The sequence below is a fragment of the Chiloscyllium plagiosum genome, unplaced genomic scaffold (assembly GCF_037043375.1).
Source record: "Chiloscyllium plagiosum isolate Xiang-an unplaced genomic scaffold, Cpla_swu_hap1 HiC_scaffold_34, whole genome shotgun sequence".
Taxonomy (NCBI): domain Eukaryota; kingdom Metazoa; phylum Chordata; class Chondrichthyes; order Orectolobiformes; family Hemiscylliidae; genus Chiloscyllium; species Chiloscyllium plagiosum.
The window spans coordinates 17,673,093-17,693,171 of record NW_028270172.1 but is presented as its reverse complement, the minus strand read 5'-3'; the positions used below and the strand labels follow the sequence as shown (position 1 = coordinate 17,693,171).

At 43.9% G+C, this 20,079-nt stretch overlaps 1 protein-coding gene across 4 annotated transcripts in view; it reads left to right on the top strand.

Moving 5' to 3' along the window:
- Positions 1-20,079, top strand: part of LOC122564486 (FYVE and coiled-coil domain-containing protein 1) — a 186,524-nt gene that overhangs the window by 19,191 nt on the left and 147,254 nt on the right. For all 4 annotated transcript variants that reach the window (XR_006315928.2, XR_006315927.2, XM_087978526.1 and 1 more), the window contains one exon: positions 4,790-4,933. Coding sequence is in view for 2 of the 4 variants with exons in the window: in XM_087978526.1 (XP_087834652.1) it covers positions 4,790-4,933 (144 nt within the window). In the remaining 2 variants the exon portion in view is untranslated. The remainder of the gene's footprint in view (positions 1-4,789; positions 4,934-20,079) is intronic.

Genomic DNA, 20,079 nt, shown 5'->3' with positions numbered 1-20,079 from the left:
CATTACTTAACAACTCTGTGAGACAAAGTACATTTCACAGTCGACAGTGTTTCAACAAGCTGACTCAACACTATCTTCTCAAGGACAGTTAGGAATGGTCAGTAAACACCTGTCTGACCAGTGACACCCACATGCCATGATGGAATAAATTCAAAAGTTCCATTGTTTGCAGCCAGTTAGGAACATAGGAACAGGAGTAGGCCATTCATCCTCTCGAGCCTGTTCCACCTTCAGTGAAATCCTGCCTGATCTGTGGCTTAATTTCATATACATGCCCTTGGCCCATTTCCCTTCATACTTTTGCTTTACAAAACCTATCCACTTTAGATTTAAAATTAACAACTGATCTTGCATCCACTGCATGCGAGGAAGAGAGTTCCAAACATTACCAGAGGAAGTGGTGGAGGTTAGTACAATTGCGACATTTAAGGGTTGAAAATCACATAACACCAGGTTATAGTCCAACAGGTTTGTTTGGGGGGAAATGGGCTTTTTGAGCGCTGCTCATTCATCAGGTAGCTACCTGGCGGGGAGCAGTGTTCCAAAGGCTTGTACTTTCAAGTAGACCTGTTGGATTATAACATGGTGTTGTGTGATTTTCAACTTTGTCCACCCTAGTTCCAACACCAGCAACTCCACAACATTTGAAAGGCATCTGGATGGGTATATGAATAGGAAGGGTTTAGAGAGATATGGGCCAAATGCTGGCAAATGGGTCTAAATTATTTTAGGATATCTGATCAGCGTGGATGAGTTGGATCAAAGGTTCAGTTTTTATGCTGTACAGCTCTATGACTCTAAAAGAAGACATCTTTTGAAAGGAAATATGTGCACACCTGATTCACACAATAGGATATATTATTGGATTGGAACTGAAATAAATGAACACGGTTATACATTCATTGTAAAAGTCATTATGTGGGTAAGGATTACTTTGATGCCTCTTGACACAAACAGGTTTGTTAAAAACATAGAGTACAATTTGCAGTTATAGCTAATTATCTATACAGTCTCCTGTTAGCATGTGTCTTGCTGGACTGCTTACGGATGTTGGTCATGTGGTTTACATTCTGGTCCTTGGTTTAATAGTATATCAAACTTGTAAAACAGCACAGCTCTTGAAACACCAACTCAACATCCCCTTTTATCCAAGATGCACACAGTGGAAATATGTCAATGAAGATCTGAAGCATTAGCCAGGTTATGAAGTTTCAGTTTCTCACCAATTTTGTCAAAGTTAGATACATTAGGGATACCTTATGATCTAAAAGTTTGTAAGTAATTCTGTAGCAAATTTGAACCAAGGGACTCAGAATCTCATGAGGGTGTAGGGGTTATTTGCATTGCTGTGGTTGGTGACTATTCGAGGCCTGCATATTCTCCGTGTCATTTCTGTAATTGGTGATCCCATGGTATTATAGTATCCTGTACCAGACAGCATAATCTCTCAATGTGTACATCTCCTTGATTAGGTGTGACAACATGTTATAGTGAAGAGATATAGATGAAAACACTTGCTTGCCTTGAAAAAGCAAACCTAGGTAATCTTTTATGGTCAAAAGCATCTGAATGTGTCTGCCAACTGATTTATCATCTCAGCCCATGATTACATGATAACATTAATCATACTTTCAGTTGTAGATTGTTAGCCGTTTCATCTTGAGGTCAGTTGTACTCATGCTGAACATAAATCATTTGATGAACTTTAAGCACATCTTCCACCTCAATGTCCACATTGTCAACTTGTTTAGTGAGTGGAATTTCTGCTTTCGTATTTGGGTTTGGCCAACTGCTTAATGTGTCCAAGGTGACCTTTTGGCAGCAGATTTGTCGGATATATTGATGTCATTATCACTGTACTCTTACTAGAAGTTGTAATATTTTAAGTGGTGCACTACATGGTCTGTGCCAAATCATTTCCAACAGCTAATGAGCTGTTTCCATGCTGAAATGCAAACCAAACCGATATGTGTGGTGTCCTCTGATACTGGATGATAGAGCAAGTGTTCCACATACTATGTTTGAATAATTGCATTTTGGATCCAAATGCAACTAATTTTCCTCTTGCAAGAGACACACTCCAAGGCCTTTGAGATGTACTCAGTTCTAGGATTGTCATAGAAATAATGTGATAGAGGTCTACACCACCATAAAACTCCCTTCCGCCTATTGAGCTCGCACCAGTCACAAATAACCTCATAATTAATCTAATCCCATTTTCAAGCAATTGGCCTATAGCCTCACATGCTGTAGCATCACAAGTATACATCTAAATGCTTCCTAAATGTTATGAGGGTTTCTGCTCGATCACCTCCAGCCCCTGACCTTAAATCTATGCCCACTTATCATTGAACCCGCCATAAAGGGGAAACATTCCTTCCTCTCTGTCCATCTGCACCCCCCCAATAATTTTAGGCATCTCAATCAGGTTCCCCCCCCTTCCCCAGCCTCAACCTCTTCTACTGCAAGGATCTTTTCATAACTAAAACTCAGGCAGCAATCTAATAAATCTCTTCTGCATTCTGTCCAATGCAATCACATTACTCCGATAATGTGGATTCCAAAAGTGCACACAATACTCTACCTGTGCCAAATCAACATTTTATACAGTTCCAGACTATCCTCCCTGCCCTTAAACCCCATGCCTCGGCTAAGAAAGACAAGGATCCCATATGTCTTCTGAATTACTTTATCTATCTGTCCTGCTACCTTAATGGGACCGGTAAACATACACACCAAGGCCCCTCTGATCTTTGGAGCTTAACATTCAACATGTATTCCTTTGCCTTGTTTTCCCAGGTTCAGTTCCATTTGCCACTGATCAGTCCATCTTCCCATCCTGTCTACATCCCCCACACTATGTACCAACCAACCAAATAAAATCTGCAAACTTATTGATCAACTCTCCTGCTTTCAAGTCTAAATTCTTTATATGCACCACAAATAGCAAGGGTCCCAACATTGATCCCTGCAGAAGGTCAGAGATGTCTACTATCTTGGGTATTGTAAAATATTAAGCTTCTGCTGGCTATGCTTGTTTGCATGATTCAGAAGCATGATTCTTTTGCCATATGTAAGGTACATCTCTCTGTAAGAGTTCTCTTTGTGAAGATACCATGTTAGAAAAATTTAGTATGTTTGGTGCTACAACACTAAAAAATATGGATCAAATTGAGGTCTTCTTTATCTTGTACATGTGCCTTATATCTCTGATTTTGCCTGAGTCAGAATCGATTCTACAATTTAAATAAATGGAAGTTCACCTGACATTCTTCATCTGACACCTTTTGCTATTAACGATGATTCCTTCACAATGTGTTACTACCATTAGTGAGTGTAGATTTCAGTATGGCCTTGGTTGATTTTGTCCAACATCATAATATCATAAGGCCAGAAGACCATAAGATATTAGACTAAATGGTCTACTTCTGCTCTATCAAATGTGGTCCACAATTCGATGAGTTTGCAGCTAATCTGATAATCCCCAAATCCATTTTCTTGCCTTTTCGCAAAACTTCATTTTCTCCATTCCTTTAATAATTAAAATATTTTCTCGACATTTAATATACTCAATGACCCAACCTTTACAGCTCTCTGTTATAAAGAATTCCACAGATTCACTAACCTCTTAGAAAGGAAATTCCTCCTCATCTTCGTCTTAAATGGGTGATCCCTTATTCTGAGTTTATGCCCTCTGATCGTAGACTCTGCTATAAGTGGAAATCACCATTAGTGCACATACCTGTAACACATTCATTGGAAACAATATCTTCTAAATGATGTTCTGAAGGTTGTGATTTCCCCAAATTATTTTTCCAAGTATCTGTATCATCGATAGTCATAAGTAAGGTGCCGGAAGACTGGAGGTTGGCTAACATGGCACCACTATTTAGGAAAGGTGGTAAGGAAAAGCCAGGGAACTATAGACCGATGAGCCTGACATCAGTGGTGGGTAAGTTGTTGAAGTGAATCCTGAGGGACAGGATTTACATATATTTGGAAAGGCAAGGACTGATTGGGAAAATTCAGCATGGCTTTTTGCATGGGAAATCATGTCTCACAAACTTGGTTTTTTGAAGAAGTAACAAAGAAGATTGATGAGGGCAGAGCGGTAGATGTGATCTATAAGGCGTTTGACAAGGTTCCTCATGGTAGACAGGTTAGCATGGTTGGATCTCATGGAATACAGGGAGAATTAGCCACTTGGATACAAAATTGGCTTCCAGTTTCTGTTACGTATAATTTTTAAGATTTATATATAATCTGGGTTATGTAACCCCAATTATGAGGAATTAAAATTGCTTTTTAATGCAGCATGTGGTTGTAATCTGGAATGCACAGTCTGAAAGAGTGATGGAAGCAGATTCAATCGTAACTTTCAAAAGGGAATTAGATTAATATCAAGTCTCTGGGAAAATGGCTCTTTTGAATGGCTGGTGATGGAACAGTGGGCTGAAACACTTCTTGAATGGTATCATTATGATTTTCATGATGAGAATTTGTGTTTGGGTTTAGTCTGTGGAAACAAATATACTGAGGACTAGTTTAATTTCCGATAAAATAATCAATTTGTGATAAGGCTCTGGAAGGGATCTGAATGAATTGTCATTATATATTGCTTATTTGTGCAAGCGTGATAATTACCTTCCTGGTAAACTATGGTAACAAGAATGGTCTCTTGTTAGCTTTCTAAGTGTCTCAAGAACACTCTGCAAAACCTTTTTGTTTTTTATGATACAAATTTTGTTTGTGATCTTACCAAGTCATTTTCTGTTCTCAAATTTTAAAGTGACTGGTATTATGCCCGAAGTCCATTGCTAATATCTCATCTCGGTTCTGACATTATCGATCACCTCTATGAGCTGAATGAAGTGCAGTTTGACTTGGCTTCTAGAGGACACGATTTGGATGCTTCTTGGCCAACATTCGCACGGTAAGGCACACCCATTTGCATTGGGTCGGATAATTGATATTTTATCAGTTGAAATTGAGTATTTGTATTGTAATGTATTAAAGTGGCCTTTGTACTGCAGTGGATATTAGTCCTGTTAATGGTACTGTCATTGTTTAGAATGATTATTAGTTATTAAGTGAAAGGTGAACCAGACCAAATGCATAGATCGCAGTGTTTTAACTTAGAAACTTTGTTAGTGATCTTAATTCAACTACAAAGTTTGGGGCAGAAGAGATGGGGGTTAAAGAGTTTAAGAAAACTCTTAAAGCTAAAGAGCTGAAGGTGCTTCCGCCATTGTTAGGAAAAGAAAGGGTGTAGTGAGCGAAACGTTTGGCAGGAGACAGAAGCATGAAGAAACTTTCAATGCCAGCCCGGTTGATCAACAAAGCAATTTAAAATTAACACCTTGGAAGGCAGGTAAATGAACTGGCAACCAAATTATTGGATATGAAGCACACTGGGTCAAATTTTTAAATGGTCATCAAGGCGGGACTGAAGGCAGAATTTCCCACAATTTTCCTCCACCAGCTAGTGGGCCAGTCTTCTGTGATGATTAATACCCTGGGCCATTTTCGTTCAGGACCTTTTGGGGTTTGATTACTACCTATCCACAAGGAGTGAGAGAATCATTAAGCCACTAAACGGTATAAGGAGGGAACACTCCACATGCAAACTGAAAATTTTTAGTCAGCATGCAAACCCCCACTTTCTAGGGGGGATATTAGAAACGAAGCTGAAATGCAGCCAACGGAAGAAGGCAACCTTGCAGTTTGAGACCATGGATGGAGGAGCAGGTGGTGCCGTGCCCCATCCAGCTGGGGGAGACGCTTCCCATGACATAGCGAATGAGCTAAAGCCGTAGTTACTGGCTGTCAGTCGAGGGGATGGTCCTCAATCACCTAGGAGCAGTGACCTTTTTGATGGTAAAATCTCATTGGGAGTGCCTTTATATTAAGCGTCCTCTCTTCCTTACCCAACCACCCCAATGAGCAGCTCCTGTCTCAGGCAGTGGAGCACCTGAACTCTTACTGTGAGAGGAATTTCCATTGAGCATGAAGCTTTGAGAGTTTGTCTCCATTCTGATTTGGAGGTGATTGCACCCTGACCAATAATTATCCAGCTCGTTAAGAATTATGTTGGGCGTCAGGTACTGATCAGACATGATATCAGGACCTGGAAATGCACCCGACATTGGGATCCTAACAGAACAAATATTCTGCCCAATGTGTCAAACATTTTTGATGAGTTATGGAAGGAAGTATCTGGCAGGGAAATGTTGAAAATGAGAGAGTACCAATCAGACAGCAATATTTAATGCTAGCTTCGAGCAATTTCTTTCCTTTTATCTGTGTCTGTACAGCCTGTAAAGTCCAGAACGCGGGACACACTTTCAAAATGCTTTCAGCTTCTTTTGTTTCTGTTTATGTATTTGTGCTTTGATGTTTGGTGATCTGAATAGCACTCAGTATGGAAGTAATGCTCTCTGTCCAACCTATTAAATCAGGAATTTACTGCAGAACAGGGAAATGATTTGTAATTATGAAAGAGGAATGTTGAATTGGGAAGTACATCACATGAGTTATGTTTTAAAGATACATATTGTTCTGTGGTTTTGTTTTCAGTTTTGCAAAAGAAAGGTATTCAATTGTAAATAGTAAATTCAGTTGAAAAACGCATCAATGTGCATATCTATATGTATAATACTTGCTATATAGAATCCCTGCAGTGTGGAAACAAGCCATTTTGCCCAACAAGTCCCCACTGACCCTCCAAAGAGTATCCCAACGAGACCCATTCCCCTACCCTATTATTCTACATTTCCCCTGACTAATGCACCTAACCTACACATCCCTCAACACTATGGACAATTTAGCATGGCTAGCCCACCTAATCTGCACTTCTTTGGACTGAGGGAAGAAACCGGAGCACCCGGTGGAAACCCACGCGGACATAGGGAGAATGTACAAACTACACACAGACAGTTGCCAGAAGCTGGATTCCAACCCGGTCCCTAGTGCTGTGAGGTAGCAGTGCTAACCACTGAGCCACTGTGCTGCCTATGTATTGCTGAAGAATTACCCTGGAAGGGTAAAATACTATAGAAATCTGAACAACAGATGAAGCTAGTGAGTTCCTGCTGCAGCTGCACAGTAGCAACACAAAATCACAACCAAAATCACCCTTTGTCTACTGCACAAATGAGTCCAGTATATGAATTTCAATGCTGATGCTTTGCAGGTGGCTGTAGATCTCAACCACTGGCGGATCATATTAAACAGCACCTCCCTTTGGCTGTTTGCAATTTGCAGAGTATTGACTACGCTTGGTTAATTGTAAATGTTATATTAAGGAATAAGTAGGCCAACAATAGACAAAGTGTTTGTATTGCCAAAGTGTTTTCTGAAAGCTATAATTTCCAAACTGACAAGTGAAAGAACATGACAAAATCGGTCTGGATCTCTGACTTTCATTTAGCTAGAGGTACGCTGAATTATTCAACTGATTGCGTGGGTGAAATAGTGAACTATAGGGTTTGGAAGTCAAGGTCATACAGCGCAGAAACAGACCCTTTAGTCCAGTTCATCTATGCTGACCATGTTTCCCAAACCAAACTAGCCCCATTTGCCTGCATTTGGCCCATATGCCTCTAAACCTTTTCCTATTCATGTACCTGTCCAAATGTCTTTTAAATGTTATAACTGTACCTGCATCTATCGCTTCCCTTGGCAGTTCATTCCATATACAAACCACCCTCTGTGTAAAAAAGCTGCCCCTCAGGTCCCTTTTCAATCTTTCTCTTCTCATCTTAAAATTATGCCCTCACTTGTTTTGAACTCCCCCACCCTGGGGAAAACATCTAACTAAGCTCCATAGAGCTAAGAGGAGAAAAAATTCAAAACAAGAAATTATTCCAAGTGGTCAGACTTTAACAATAATCAGGGGCTTCAGTATGGATCGATTCCTAGCGTGCTAGAATACTGTGAACCACTGAGAAGCACCCTGTCCTGATGGTAAGGACAACGCAGGGAAGAGCACCAGAGGGAATGTTCCTGAACTGCACAGAAATGAGGATTTAGGGTACACTACTATGTTGTGGTTCTGTTCGCCGAGCTGGGAATTTGTGTTGCAGACGTTTCGTCCCCTGTCTAGGTGACATTCTCAGTGCTTGGGAGCCTCCTGGACCGTCTCAGACCCCTCCCTCCCCTTCCTCGACCTCTCCATCTCTATCTCGGACAACCGACTCAACACGGGTGTTTACTATAAACTTCTCTCCAAGGCCCCAAAGGAAACTTCCATATCCGCCACAGATTCACCTGCACCTCGACCCACATCATCTACTGCATCCGCTGCAGCCGGTGTGGCCTCCTCTATATTGGGGAGACAGGCCGCCTACTTGCGGAGCGATTCAGAGAGCACCTCTGGGCCACCCGGACGAACCAACCCAACCACCCTATAGCACAGCATTTCAACTCCCCCTCCCACTCCACCGAGGATATGCAGGTCATTGGACTCATCCACCGCCAAACCACAACAACGCGACGGTCGGAGGAGGAGCGTCTTATCTTCCGACTGGGAACCATCCAACCGCAGGGGATGAACTTGGACTTCACCAGTTTCTTCATCCCCCCTCCCCCCACCTTGTCTCAGCCGGATCCCTCCAGCCCGGCACCGCCTTCCTGACCTGCAGTCTTCTTCTTGACCTCTCCGCCTCCATCCTACTCCGACCTATCACCCTCACCTTGACCTCTTTCCACCTATCACATTTCCAACGCCCCTCCTCCAAGTCCCTCCTCCCTACCTTTTATCTTCTCCTGCTGAACACTCTCTGCTCATTCCTGAAGAAGGGCCTGTGCCCGAAACGTCGAATCTCCTGTTCCCTGGATGCTGCCTGACCTGCTGTGCTGTTCCAGCAATAAAGTTTCAACTATAAACCGACTGACTCCCACAGCTACCTAGATTACACCTCTTCCCACCCTGCCCCCTTTAAAAATGCCATCCCATATTCCCAATTCCTTCGCCTTCACCGCATCTGCTCCCAGGAGGACCAATTCCAATACCGAACAACCCAGATGGCCTCCTTCTTCAAAGACCGCAATTTCCCCTCAGACGTGGTTGACGATGCTCTCACCGCATCTCCTTCACTTCCCGCTCCTCCGCCCTTGAACCCCGCCCCTCCAATCGCCACCAGGGCAGAACCCCACTGGTCCTCACCTACCACCCCACCAACCTCGAGATACATTGTATTATCCTTCGTCATTTCTGCCACTTCCAAACGGACCCCACCACCAAGGATATATTTCCCTCCCCACCCCTATCAGCCTTCCGGAAAGACCACTCCCTCCGCGACTCCCTTGTCAGATCCACACCCCCCACCAACCCAACCTTCACTCCCGGCACCTTCCCCTGCAACCGCAAAAAATGCAAAACTTGCGCCCACACCACCCCCCTCACTTCCCTCCAAGGCCTCAAGGGATCCTTAAATATCCATCAGAAATTTACCTGCACCTCCACACACACCATTTACTGCATCCGCTGCACCCGATGTGGCCTCCTATACATTGGGGAGACAGGCTGCCTACTTGCGGAACGTTTCAGAGAACACATTTGGGACACCCGCACCAACCAACCCAACCGCCCTGTGGTTGAACACTTTAACTCCTCCTCCCACTCCGCCAAGGACATGCAGGTCCTTGGCCTCCTCCATCGCCAGACCATGGCAACACGACGCCTGGAGGAAGAGCGACTCATCTTCCACTTAGGAACCCTCCAACCACAAGGGATGAATGCAGATTTCTCCAGCTTCCTCATTTCCCCTCCCCCCACCTTTTCTCAGTCCCAACCCTCAGACTCAGCACCGCCTTCTTGACCTGCAATCTTCTTCCCGACCTCTCCGTCCCCACCCTCTCTCCGGCCTATCACCCTCACCTTAACCTCCTTTCACCTATCGCATTCCCAACGCCCCTCCCCCAAGTCACTCCTCCCTACCTTTTATCTTAGCCTGCTAGGCACACCCTCCTCATTCCTGAAGAAGGGCTTATGCCCGAAACGTCGATTCTCCTTCTCCTTTGATGCTGCCTGACCTGCTGCGCTTTTCCAGCAACACATTTTTAAGCTCTGCTCTCCAGCATCTGCAGTGCTCACTTTCTCCTTTTTTCTTACAGCCTCCTGTGAAGCACTTCTGTGATGTTTCCTCCAGCATTTATAGTGATTTGTACCTGCCGCTTCCGGTTGTCACTTCCGGACAAATCACTATAAATGCCGGAGGAAGCATCACAGAAGCGCTTCACAGGAGGCTCCCAAGCACTGAGGATGTCACCTAGACAGGGGACGAAATGTCTGCCAGACAAATTCCCAGCTCGGCGAACAGAATCACAACAACGAGCACCCGAGCTACAAATCTTCTCACAAACTTTGTACAGTACTATAAGGAGAAAACTGCAAGCATCATACAGAATGTTCTATGAGGTGCTGGAAGCATTGTTGAAGGATTTTACCACTTTGTCTGAAAGTATACAGGAGTTGGCTTCTGGCTCATTGGCATACCTTAGATGACTTCAGTACACTACAGATTACAGTCATCTCCAGAGACTTTGCAGATCGAAAGTTCATGTTCAGCTCAAAGACAAAACGACACCATTTGCTGGTTCATTTCTTGGGACAATTTCCTGACCTATCGGAGTCAACCTGCCTAGTTTAAAATGTAAACAAAACCTGGCTACTATTTGTCAATCAGCATTAGCAGATTCTCCATGGCAACCTCTCTACCAATCAGACTCCACTTGCCAACACTCTCTTCTCATACTGTATCAATGTTGGTTTTCCTGCTGAATTTGTATTTTTGTGAAATATTCTATTGAGTGCAAAGTGAAAAGAACGGATCTTCACGTAACAAGACCACATTCAAACATCACAGCTTTAGTTGAGGCTTAGATGATTACAGGGTTTGAACAAATCTCCTCTTTGAAGAGTCAGACAGTTGGCATGGGCAGAATTGGTGAGGTTCGTGAAGAAGTCAGCCAACAGCTGTCTGCACTCCTGCAGAATAGTACGAGTATTGGAGCCCCCGCCCCAGTGTAGTGGTATTTGTACAGTGAGAGCAGTGCTTGTTGACTATGTCAGCAGGCTTGCTCCTTCTGACAGTCAGTACCTGCCACTGTGCTAGCATCAGCTGGGATCAGCTGTAGCAGCAGCCATGGTGGAATGTTATGCATCTAGGTTATCAAAAACTCAAATATCGAAAAGTCACCAACCACAATTGCCTTTAGCATGAGAAACAGCAATCTTCGAGCAGTTCTGATCTATGTACAAGATCAGCATTGTGTGAGAAATAACTGTAAACAGTGAGAAATAATTGTAATAAATCATTTGTGTATGTTTTAAGGGAGTGAGGGGGATAGATTACAAAGATGCCATGTACTTCTGTATTTTCAATTTGGTTTTGGAGTGAGTTTAGATTCACATCATTATTTATGATGCTGGTAAACTTTGAAATAAGAGATGTAAACAAAGCACTATGGTTCATTTCTAGAGGCAAGGAATTGAAAGCAGAGAAATTTTGCTAAACTTCTGTAGGTCATTGGTTTTGAGCACAGTGTTCATCTCCATAGTGGGAGATGCTGAAGAAGGTGCAAAAAAGACATAAAAAGTTATTACAAAAGTGGAGATAACAAATAGTCATTTAGTTGTACAATTTTCTGGAAAATGTATATTTTATTGAAGGTTTTTGTCTTGTACTGTGTAAGATGTTTCACAAGAATACAAATTTAAAGGGAAACCTAACTTTTCTGCTGTATGTGAGGAGAGTGTCGATTGGTTGGCAAGTGGACTTTGGTGGAGACTTTTTATTCATTAATGGGATGTAGGTGTCATTGGCTGCACCAGCATTTATTGCCCATCCCAGTTGTCCTGGTGAAGGTGGTGATGAATTGCCTTGAACTGCTGCAAATCTCCAGCTGTAGGTACAGCCATAGAGATCTGTTAATGCTGATTGACAGTTAACAGCCAGACGTTGTTTAAATTTTGAACTGGGCAGGTTGGTTGATCAGGGCAGTGACCTGAGAAATGAACCAGTGAATGGCTGTCACCTATTTTGTTGAGCTGAAACAGGAGCACTGCATACACAAAGTCTTCTGTCTGGAATGAGAGCAGGACTGTCTGTATTAATGTATGTATAAAATTAAAACAAAGCTTGAATATTAATTGTTGATCAGCAGTAATATGTGCATTCTCCATTGCTCTACCTAGATCACATAGACTGAAGCTCCCATATTTACAGGGAGGCACAATGGCATGTGGAAGACTGACATACCAGGGTTATGAAGATCCCACTGATAGTTAACTCATTGTGGTCTCATTAGCATACTGCCTTGTACCCAGCAGTCAACGAAATTGACAACCTGGCCAGTGGGTGGACGGGCAAGAAAACTAATGGCTAGGAGCTATAGCCAGTGACTTGTGGCAGTATTCCTTGGCACTGAGAAAGGATTAACTGCACTGCAACTTGCAATCAGGGGTGTTGTCACAGTTGGGGGGGGGTTGGCAAAGCTGCCATTTGGAAAGGCTGGTTGTGGAGGCTGATAATTGCACCTGAAGTGAGTGTAGGTTGTACATGAAGGGCTGAATGGGAGCATCCTGCTTCTCCTGGCCTCCGGGATTCTTAAGAGGCAAGTACAATGGAGCTGGCTTTGGATCCTGTTTGGATCAGTTACTGGGAATCCTACAGTGCGGGCCACCCTCTCTTAGAACATAGAACAATACAGCACAGAACAGGCCCTTCGGCCTTCGATGTTGCGCCAACCTGTGAACTATTCTTAATTTGTCCCCCTACACTATCCTATCATCATCCATGTGCTTATCCAAGGATTGTTTAAATCTCCCTAATGTGGCTGAGTTGACTACATTAGCAGGTAGGGCATTCCACATCCTTACCACCCTCAGAACATGCCTCTGATGTCAGTCTTAAATCTATCCCGCCTCAATTTATAGTTATGCCCCCCACCCCCCCACCCCCCGTATATGCTGACATCATCATCCTCAGAAAAAGACTTTCACTGTCTACCCTATCTAATCCTCTGATCATCTTATATGTCTCTATCAAATCCTCTCTTAACCTTCTTCTTTCCAATGAGAACAGACCCATGTCTCTCAGCCTTTCCTCACAAGACATTTCCTCCAGACCAGGCAACATCCTGGTAAATCTCCTCTGCACCTTTTCCAATGCATCCACATCCTTCCCGAAATATGGCAACCAGAACTGTACACAATATTCCAAGAGTGGCAGCACAAGCATTTTATATAGTTGCAGCATGATATTACAGCTCCGGAACTCAATCCCTCTACGAATGAAACCTGACACACCTTCTTAACAGCATTATCAACCTGGATAGCAACTTTCAGGGATCTACATACGTGGACTCCAAGATCCCTCTGCACATCCACACTACCAAGAATCTTTCCATTGACCCAGTACTCTGCCTTCCTGTTATTCTTCCCAAAGTGCATCACTTCACATTTAGCTGCATTGAACTCCATTTGCCACTTCTCATCCCAATTCTGCAGTTTATCTAAGTCCCCCTGCAACCTGTAACATTCTTCCAAACTGTCCACTACTCTACCGACTTTAGTGTTGTCTGCAAATTTACTAATCCATCCACCTATGCCTGCGTCTTAGTCATTTACGAAAATGACAAACAGTAGCGGTCCCAAAACAGATCCTTGAGGTACTCCAAGCTGAATATTTTCCATCAATCACCACATTCTGCCTTCTTTCAGAAAGCCAGTTTCTAATCCAAACTACTAGATCACCATCAATCCCATGCCTCTGCAGTTTCTCCAACAGCCTACCATGTGGAACCTTATCAAAGGCTTTACTGAAGTCCATGTATACCACGTCAACTGCCCTACCCTCATCTACGTGCTTGGTAACCTTCTCAAAAAACTCATTTAGGTTTGTGAGACATGACCTGCCCTTGACGAAACCATGTTGACTATCAGAAATCAAAATGTTGCTTGCTAGAAGATTATAAGGTGTGTCGGGGGTATGGTGGCACAGTGGTTAGCACTGCTGTCTCACAGCGCCAGAGACCTGGGTTCAAATCCCGCCTCGGGCAACTGTCTGTGTGGAGTTTGCACATTCTCCCAGTGTCTGCGTGGGTTTCCTCCGGGTGCTCCGGTTTCCTCCCACAGTCTAAAGATGTGCAGGTTAGGTGAATTGGCCATGCTAAATTGCCTGTAGTGTTAGGTGTAGGGGAATGGGTCTGGGTGGGTTGCTCTTCGGAGGGTCGGTGTGGACTTGTGGGCCGAAGGGCTTGTTTCCACACTGTAAGTAAGTAATCTAATCTCTTATTATACTTTCCAAAATCTTTCCTACAACAGAAGTAAGGTTCACTGGTCTATAATTACCTGGGTCATCTCTGCTGCCCTCCTTGAACAAGGGCACAACATTTGCAATCCTCTAGTCCTCTTGTACTAAACCTGTGGACAATGATGACTCAAATATCAAAGCCAAAGGCTCTGCAATCTCCTCCCTAGCTTCCCAGAGAATCCTCGGATAAATCCCATCTGGCCTAGGGGACATGTCTACTTTCACTCCTTCTAGAATTGATAACACCTGTTCATAACTAACCTCGATCCTTTCTAGTCTAATATCTCGGACCTCATTCTTCTCCTCTACACTATTCTCCTTTTCCTGAGTGAAAACCGATGAGAAATGTTCGTTTAGCACCTCTCCGATCTCCACAGGGTCCACACTCAACTTCCCACTTCTGTCTTTGACTGGCCCTATTCCTACCCTAGTCATTCTTTTATTCCTCCCATACCTATAGAAAGCTTTAGGGTCCTCCCTTATTCTATTTGCTAAAGACTGCTCGTGTCCTCTCTTTGCTCTTCTTAACTCTCTCTTTAAATCCTTCCTAGCTGATCTTTAACTCTCTATCACCTCATCTGAACCATCTTGCCTCATCAACACATAAGCCTCCTTCTTCTGCTTAACAATAGATGCAATTTCTGTAGTAAACCATGGTTCCCTTACCTTATCACTTCCTCTCTGCCTGATAGGGACATACCAATCAAGGACAGGCAATATCTGTTCCTTAAACCAGCTCCACATCTCCATTGTCTGCATCCCCTGCATTTTGCTATCCCATTCTATGCATCCTAATTCTTGCCTAATCGCATTACAACTGCCCTTGCCCCATCGATAACTCTTGACCTGTGGCATGTACCATTTTCCATTGCTAAACTAAACGTAACTGAATTATGGTCACTCTCCAAAGTGCTCACCTACAACTAAATCAAACACCTGGCCTGGTTCATTACCAAGCACCAGATCTAGTGTGGCCTCTCCTCTTGTTGTCCCTTCTACATACTGTGTCAGGAAACCCTCCTGTACACATTGGACAAAAACTGATCCATCCGACGTACTAGATTTATAGCATTTCCAGTCAATGTTGGGGAAGTTAAAGTCCCCCATAATGACCATCCTGTTCCTTTCACTCCTACCCAGAATAGTTTTGCCAATCCTCTCTTCCACCTCCCTGGAACTCTGCGGAGGCCTATAAAAAAACTTCAAGCAGTGTTACCTCTTCTCTCCTGTTTCTAACCTCAGCCCACATTACCTCAGTAGACGAGTCCTCGTCAAAAGTTCTCTCAGCCACTGTTATACTATCCTTGACTAACAAGGCCACACAGCCCCCTCATTTATCACCTTGCCTGTTCTTAATGAAAGATCTAAACCCTGGAACCTGCAACATCCGTTGCTCACCCTGCTCTATCAATGTCTCCAAAATGGCCACAACATCGAAGTCCCAGATACCTATCCATGCTGCAAGCTCATCTACCTTATTTCGGATACTTCTGGCGTTGACGTAGACACACTTCAAACCAGTTTGTTGTCTGCCAGCACATTCCTGTGACCCCGAAATCCTATTCTTGTCCTCCTGTGCACCGCAACTACACCTCAGGTACCCATTCCCCCTACTGAGCTAGTTTAAACCCACCCGAATAGCACCAGCAAATTTCCCACCCAGGATATTAGTACTCCTCTGATTCAAATGAAGACCGTTCTGTTTGTACAGGTCCCACCTTCCCCAGAATGAGCCCCAATTATCCAAGTAACTGAAACCCTCCCTCCTGCACCATCCTTGCAGCCACGTGTTTAACTGATATCTCTCCCTATTCCTTGCATCGCTATCACATGGCATGGGTAACAAACCAGAGATAACAACTCTGTTTGTTCTAGCTCTCAGCTTCCATCCTAGCTCCCTGAATTCCTGCCTTTTATCCCTATCCCTCTTTCTACCTATGTCATTGGTCCCTACATGGAGCATGACTTGAGGCTCTCCCCTCAGGACCCCAAAGATACGATCCGAGACATCACGGACCCTGGCACCTGGGAGGCAACACACCAACCGTGAGTCTCGTTCGTTCCCAATAATCCTTCTACCTGACCCTCTATTGAGTCCCCAATGACTAACACTCTCCTTTCCCTCCTTCCCTTCTGCGCAACAGGGACAGGCTCTGTGCCAGAGACCTGGGCCCCACTGCATACCCCTGGTAAGTCGTCCCCCTCAACAATATCCAAAACGGTATACATATTTTTCTGGGGAGCGACCACAGGGGATCTGTCCACTGACTTTGTTTGTTTGTTTTATTTTCCCCCTTCGAACAGTCACCCAGCTTTCTTTGTGCCTAGGAGTAACCACTTCCCTGTAACTCTTATCTATCACAGCCTCTGCCTCCCGAATGATCTGAAGAAAACACTGACTTATATAAGAAATAAAAAAAATAAGAAGTCCCTCCTTTCCCAGAAACCTCTGCTCTCTGACTTCAAATATAAAAGCTCAAATCAGTGACTCACCGCTTCCGGCAGGCCCCTGGTCAAAGCTCCCGCCTTTCGAGTTGCTGCTGCCGCTAAAAACTGTTAAATTTCAGTTGTGGTGCAGATTATGTCATTGAATTTGGTCACTAACTTTGAAATTAGATCGTGCATTTTGTTGGAGCCTCATTCAAAGTCTGATTTCTGCATTTTAGAAAATGAAGGCTGGGGCTGGGATAAAGTTGTTTGAATTTGCATTAGCTTTATTGTCACCCGTACTCTCATGAGTACAGTGAAAAGTTTACAAGTTGCCACTTAGGGTGCCATTTTAGGTACAAAGGTACCTAAGTACAGAATCTTGGTGTAAAGCAGAAAAATAAGGAAAATGAAATTTTGAAAAGTTAAACATTGCAGTCCTTCTTATTAAAAAGTAGAAGAACAAAGAAACATAGTTTCTGGTGTCTGGCCATGCTGGGCAGGCATTCCCCACAAGAACATGACCTCCCCCCACTCCATGCTTGGCTTTGCCCAGAACTGCCTGCTCTCGCTCTCTCCACCAGTGGCTCGTGCTGCCTGCTTTCACTGCCTTGCAGCCTGTTCCTGCTATTGCTGCCACCCCAGGCTGCCTGCCATCACCTCCAGGGACCCCCTTATGAGGCCATGTTGGGTGTGTTTTCCCCATGGCTGGCTTTATCTCCTCAGCGATGATCTCCTCTGCGCTGCACAAACTTGCACCTTACATAATGGCTGATGCTGGTATGTACTATACCCGAGAATCATCATGTATGAGCACTGGGATCATCACTGGATCCCAGATCACATGTTGTTCGGGGGAGGAGTTGGATGTCAGCGGAGGGGTGTGTGTAGGCTGGCATCAAGGGCAGGGTGTGCCTCACAGTGCCAGGCCTCCAATCAGGAACTCAGTGCCTTTGAACAAAGAACTCTTTTTGGGATCCTGCAAGCAACCCCACAGAGATTTGTATGTTGGGCCCTTTGACAGTAGCGGTAGGATGATGATGGATATTAATTGCCCACTTATAGGCCTTAACTAACGTTGAGATAGAAAAGCCATCAATGGATCTTCTTGCCATGACTTATTCAGGGTGGAAAGCAGCAGGGTCCCAACTTGTCTTTACAACAGCACCATCAAACTACCCATGGAGGAGGCTTTAAATGCCTCTTACAGAGTAGCATTGTATCTGTTGTGATTCTGCTTTCATTAGAAGTGCTGTTTGTATATTTGTTGTGGTTATGATCATGATCTCTCGCACAGTCTCTGTCTTTCTTTCTCATCCTAGCTGGTCATGCTGTCTTTTGTCTTCTTTCTTTTGCCATCCAGCCACTCCAGACCACCCAAGGCTAGAGCTAAACGGTTTTAAATTCAAGTGCCAGTCCAGCACCAGCAAATGTTTCCAAAAGAGAAAATGCTGGAAAATCTCAGCAGGTCTGGCAGCATCTGTAAGGAGAGAAAAGAGCTGACGTTTCAAGTCTAACTGACCCTTTGTCAAAACCAGCTTGGTTTCAGATACCAGCATCTGCAGTAATTTGCTTTCAACCAGCAAATGTTTAACGACCTGACTTCAGTAGTCAGCAGTGAACAACATGCACTGTATTTTCATTACCCTATGGATCTGTGTAATAGGGCTGACTCCCCCGGCCCAGACACACAGGCTGAGCTGAGGCCACATGTCCGCAGATAGGCCCGGGTGCCTGAAGGAGAGGAAGCAATGGCGAAAGGGAAGGACGGAGATTGGTACATCTGGAGGAGTGTCCAATGGGGAACAGGAAGTACAGAAATCATGCACCCAACGGTCTGTGGCTCCAGCTCGGACATGGAGGTCGTGGGAGTGGCAGCGGTGGAGGACCAAACCCAAGACCTCCAAGCCTGTTACAGAGACCCAGGAGCCTGCTTCAGACATTCCAGCTGATGTCAAGCAGTGGAGGAGGAACATAAAGAAGAGAGAAAGATGAACTCTTGCAATAAAACCTTGCATTGCATTCAGTGTTTCAAGACAGCGCCAGAGTGTGGCTGCACTTTGCATATACCACACGAAAAACACTTCTCACTGTACAGTAGCGTCTCGGACTTATGAACTTAATCCGTTCCGGGACCCGGTTCGCAAACTGAATCAATTTTTCCCATTGTTCAGATAGCGTAAGAATGCTTGAACGTAGCAACGAATGCTGTTCACAGCGCACTCGCCAAAGACGAACTGAATGAGATCACACGGGGCCAGAGAGCTTTTGCGTTCCACAAGCACGTAGCAAAGCAGAACAATGAAACCACGTGGTCGCACATGGGCTTTTTGCGTTCGTACCTTTGTTCGTACCTTGAATTTCGTACATATGTTGAAGCAAAATTTTACATACAATCCTGTTCGTAAACTGATTTGTTCGTGAACAGGGTCGTTCGTATGTCGAGGCGCTACTGTATTTGTATATACATGTGACAATAAATCTAAATCACATCAAATCCATAGATGTTTGAATGCTTTAAGCAGCAACATTCAGTCATTTGTTCTCAGCATGGTGCCCTCTACAGGCTGTCTGGAAACTACAGAAATAGCAAGTGGCAATGTGCCTTTTAGGACAGAACGACTGTAGATTGAAGGATTCACAGTCAGACACGTAGAGTGGATAAGTTTGTACCTGAGGTTGAGAATATTAAACTCCTGACATCAGTGGGCAACTAGCCAATGTGAGATGATGCATAAAAGTGAATGGAATTTGGTGTAGGTTAGAATATTGGTAGTGGAATTCATGAAGAGCTGAAAGTTTATTAAGAGCTGAAAAAAAGAACAAGGGAATACTCAAACCTGGAGCCAAGTAAAACTTGGCCAAGTGTTTCAACATAAGAAGAGTTGAGGCGGAGTCACAGACGAGCTATTGAAAGTGACGATGCTTAAAATTTCTTTGAGTAGTCTGTCTTCTTTGTTGAGCAAAATAGTTATATGTGCACATTGGTTCTCTGCGAAATGCACGATATTTTTCATGAGACTTCCAGTTGCATTGTGTTTGCACTTGACATTTGTGCTCTTTCGCATCAAGTTTCTTCTCAGAGATTTTCTAAACTTTAATTCTGAAATGAATCACACCATCCATGCTATTGTAAAACTATTATGTATTCTTATTTTCAGCATTGTCACAAATTTACATATATAATAATTAACTGTATCAGAGCTGAGCCTTCTGGCACACTGTTGTACTAGTAACTTTAATGGAATTACACTGTAAGGTGGGACATATGGTAATCAGAATTACCATTAGCCTTGTGTAACACCGTGCAGTCTATGTCTGAATATGCAATGGC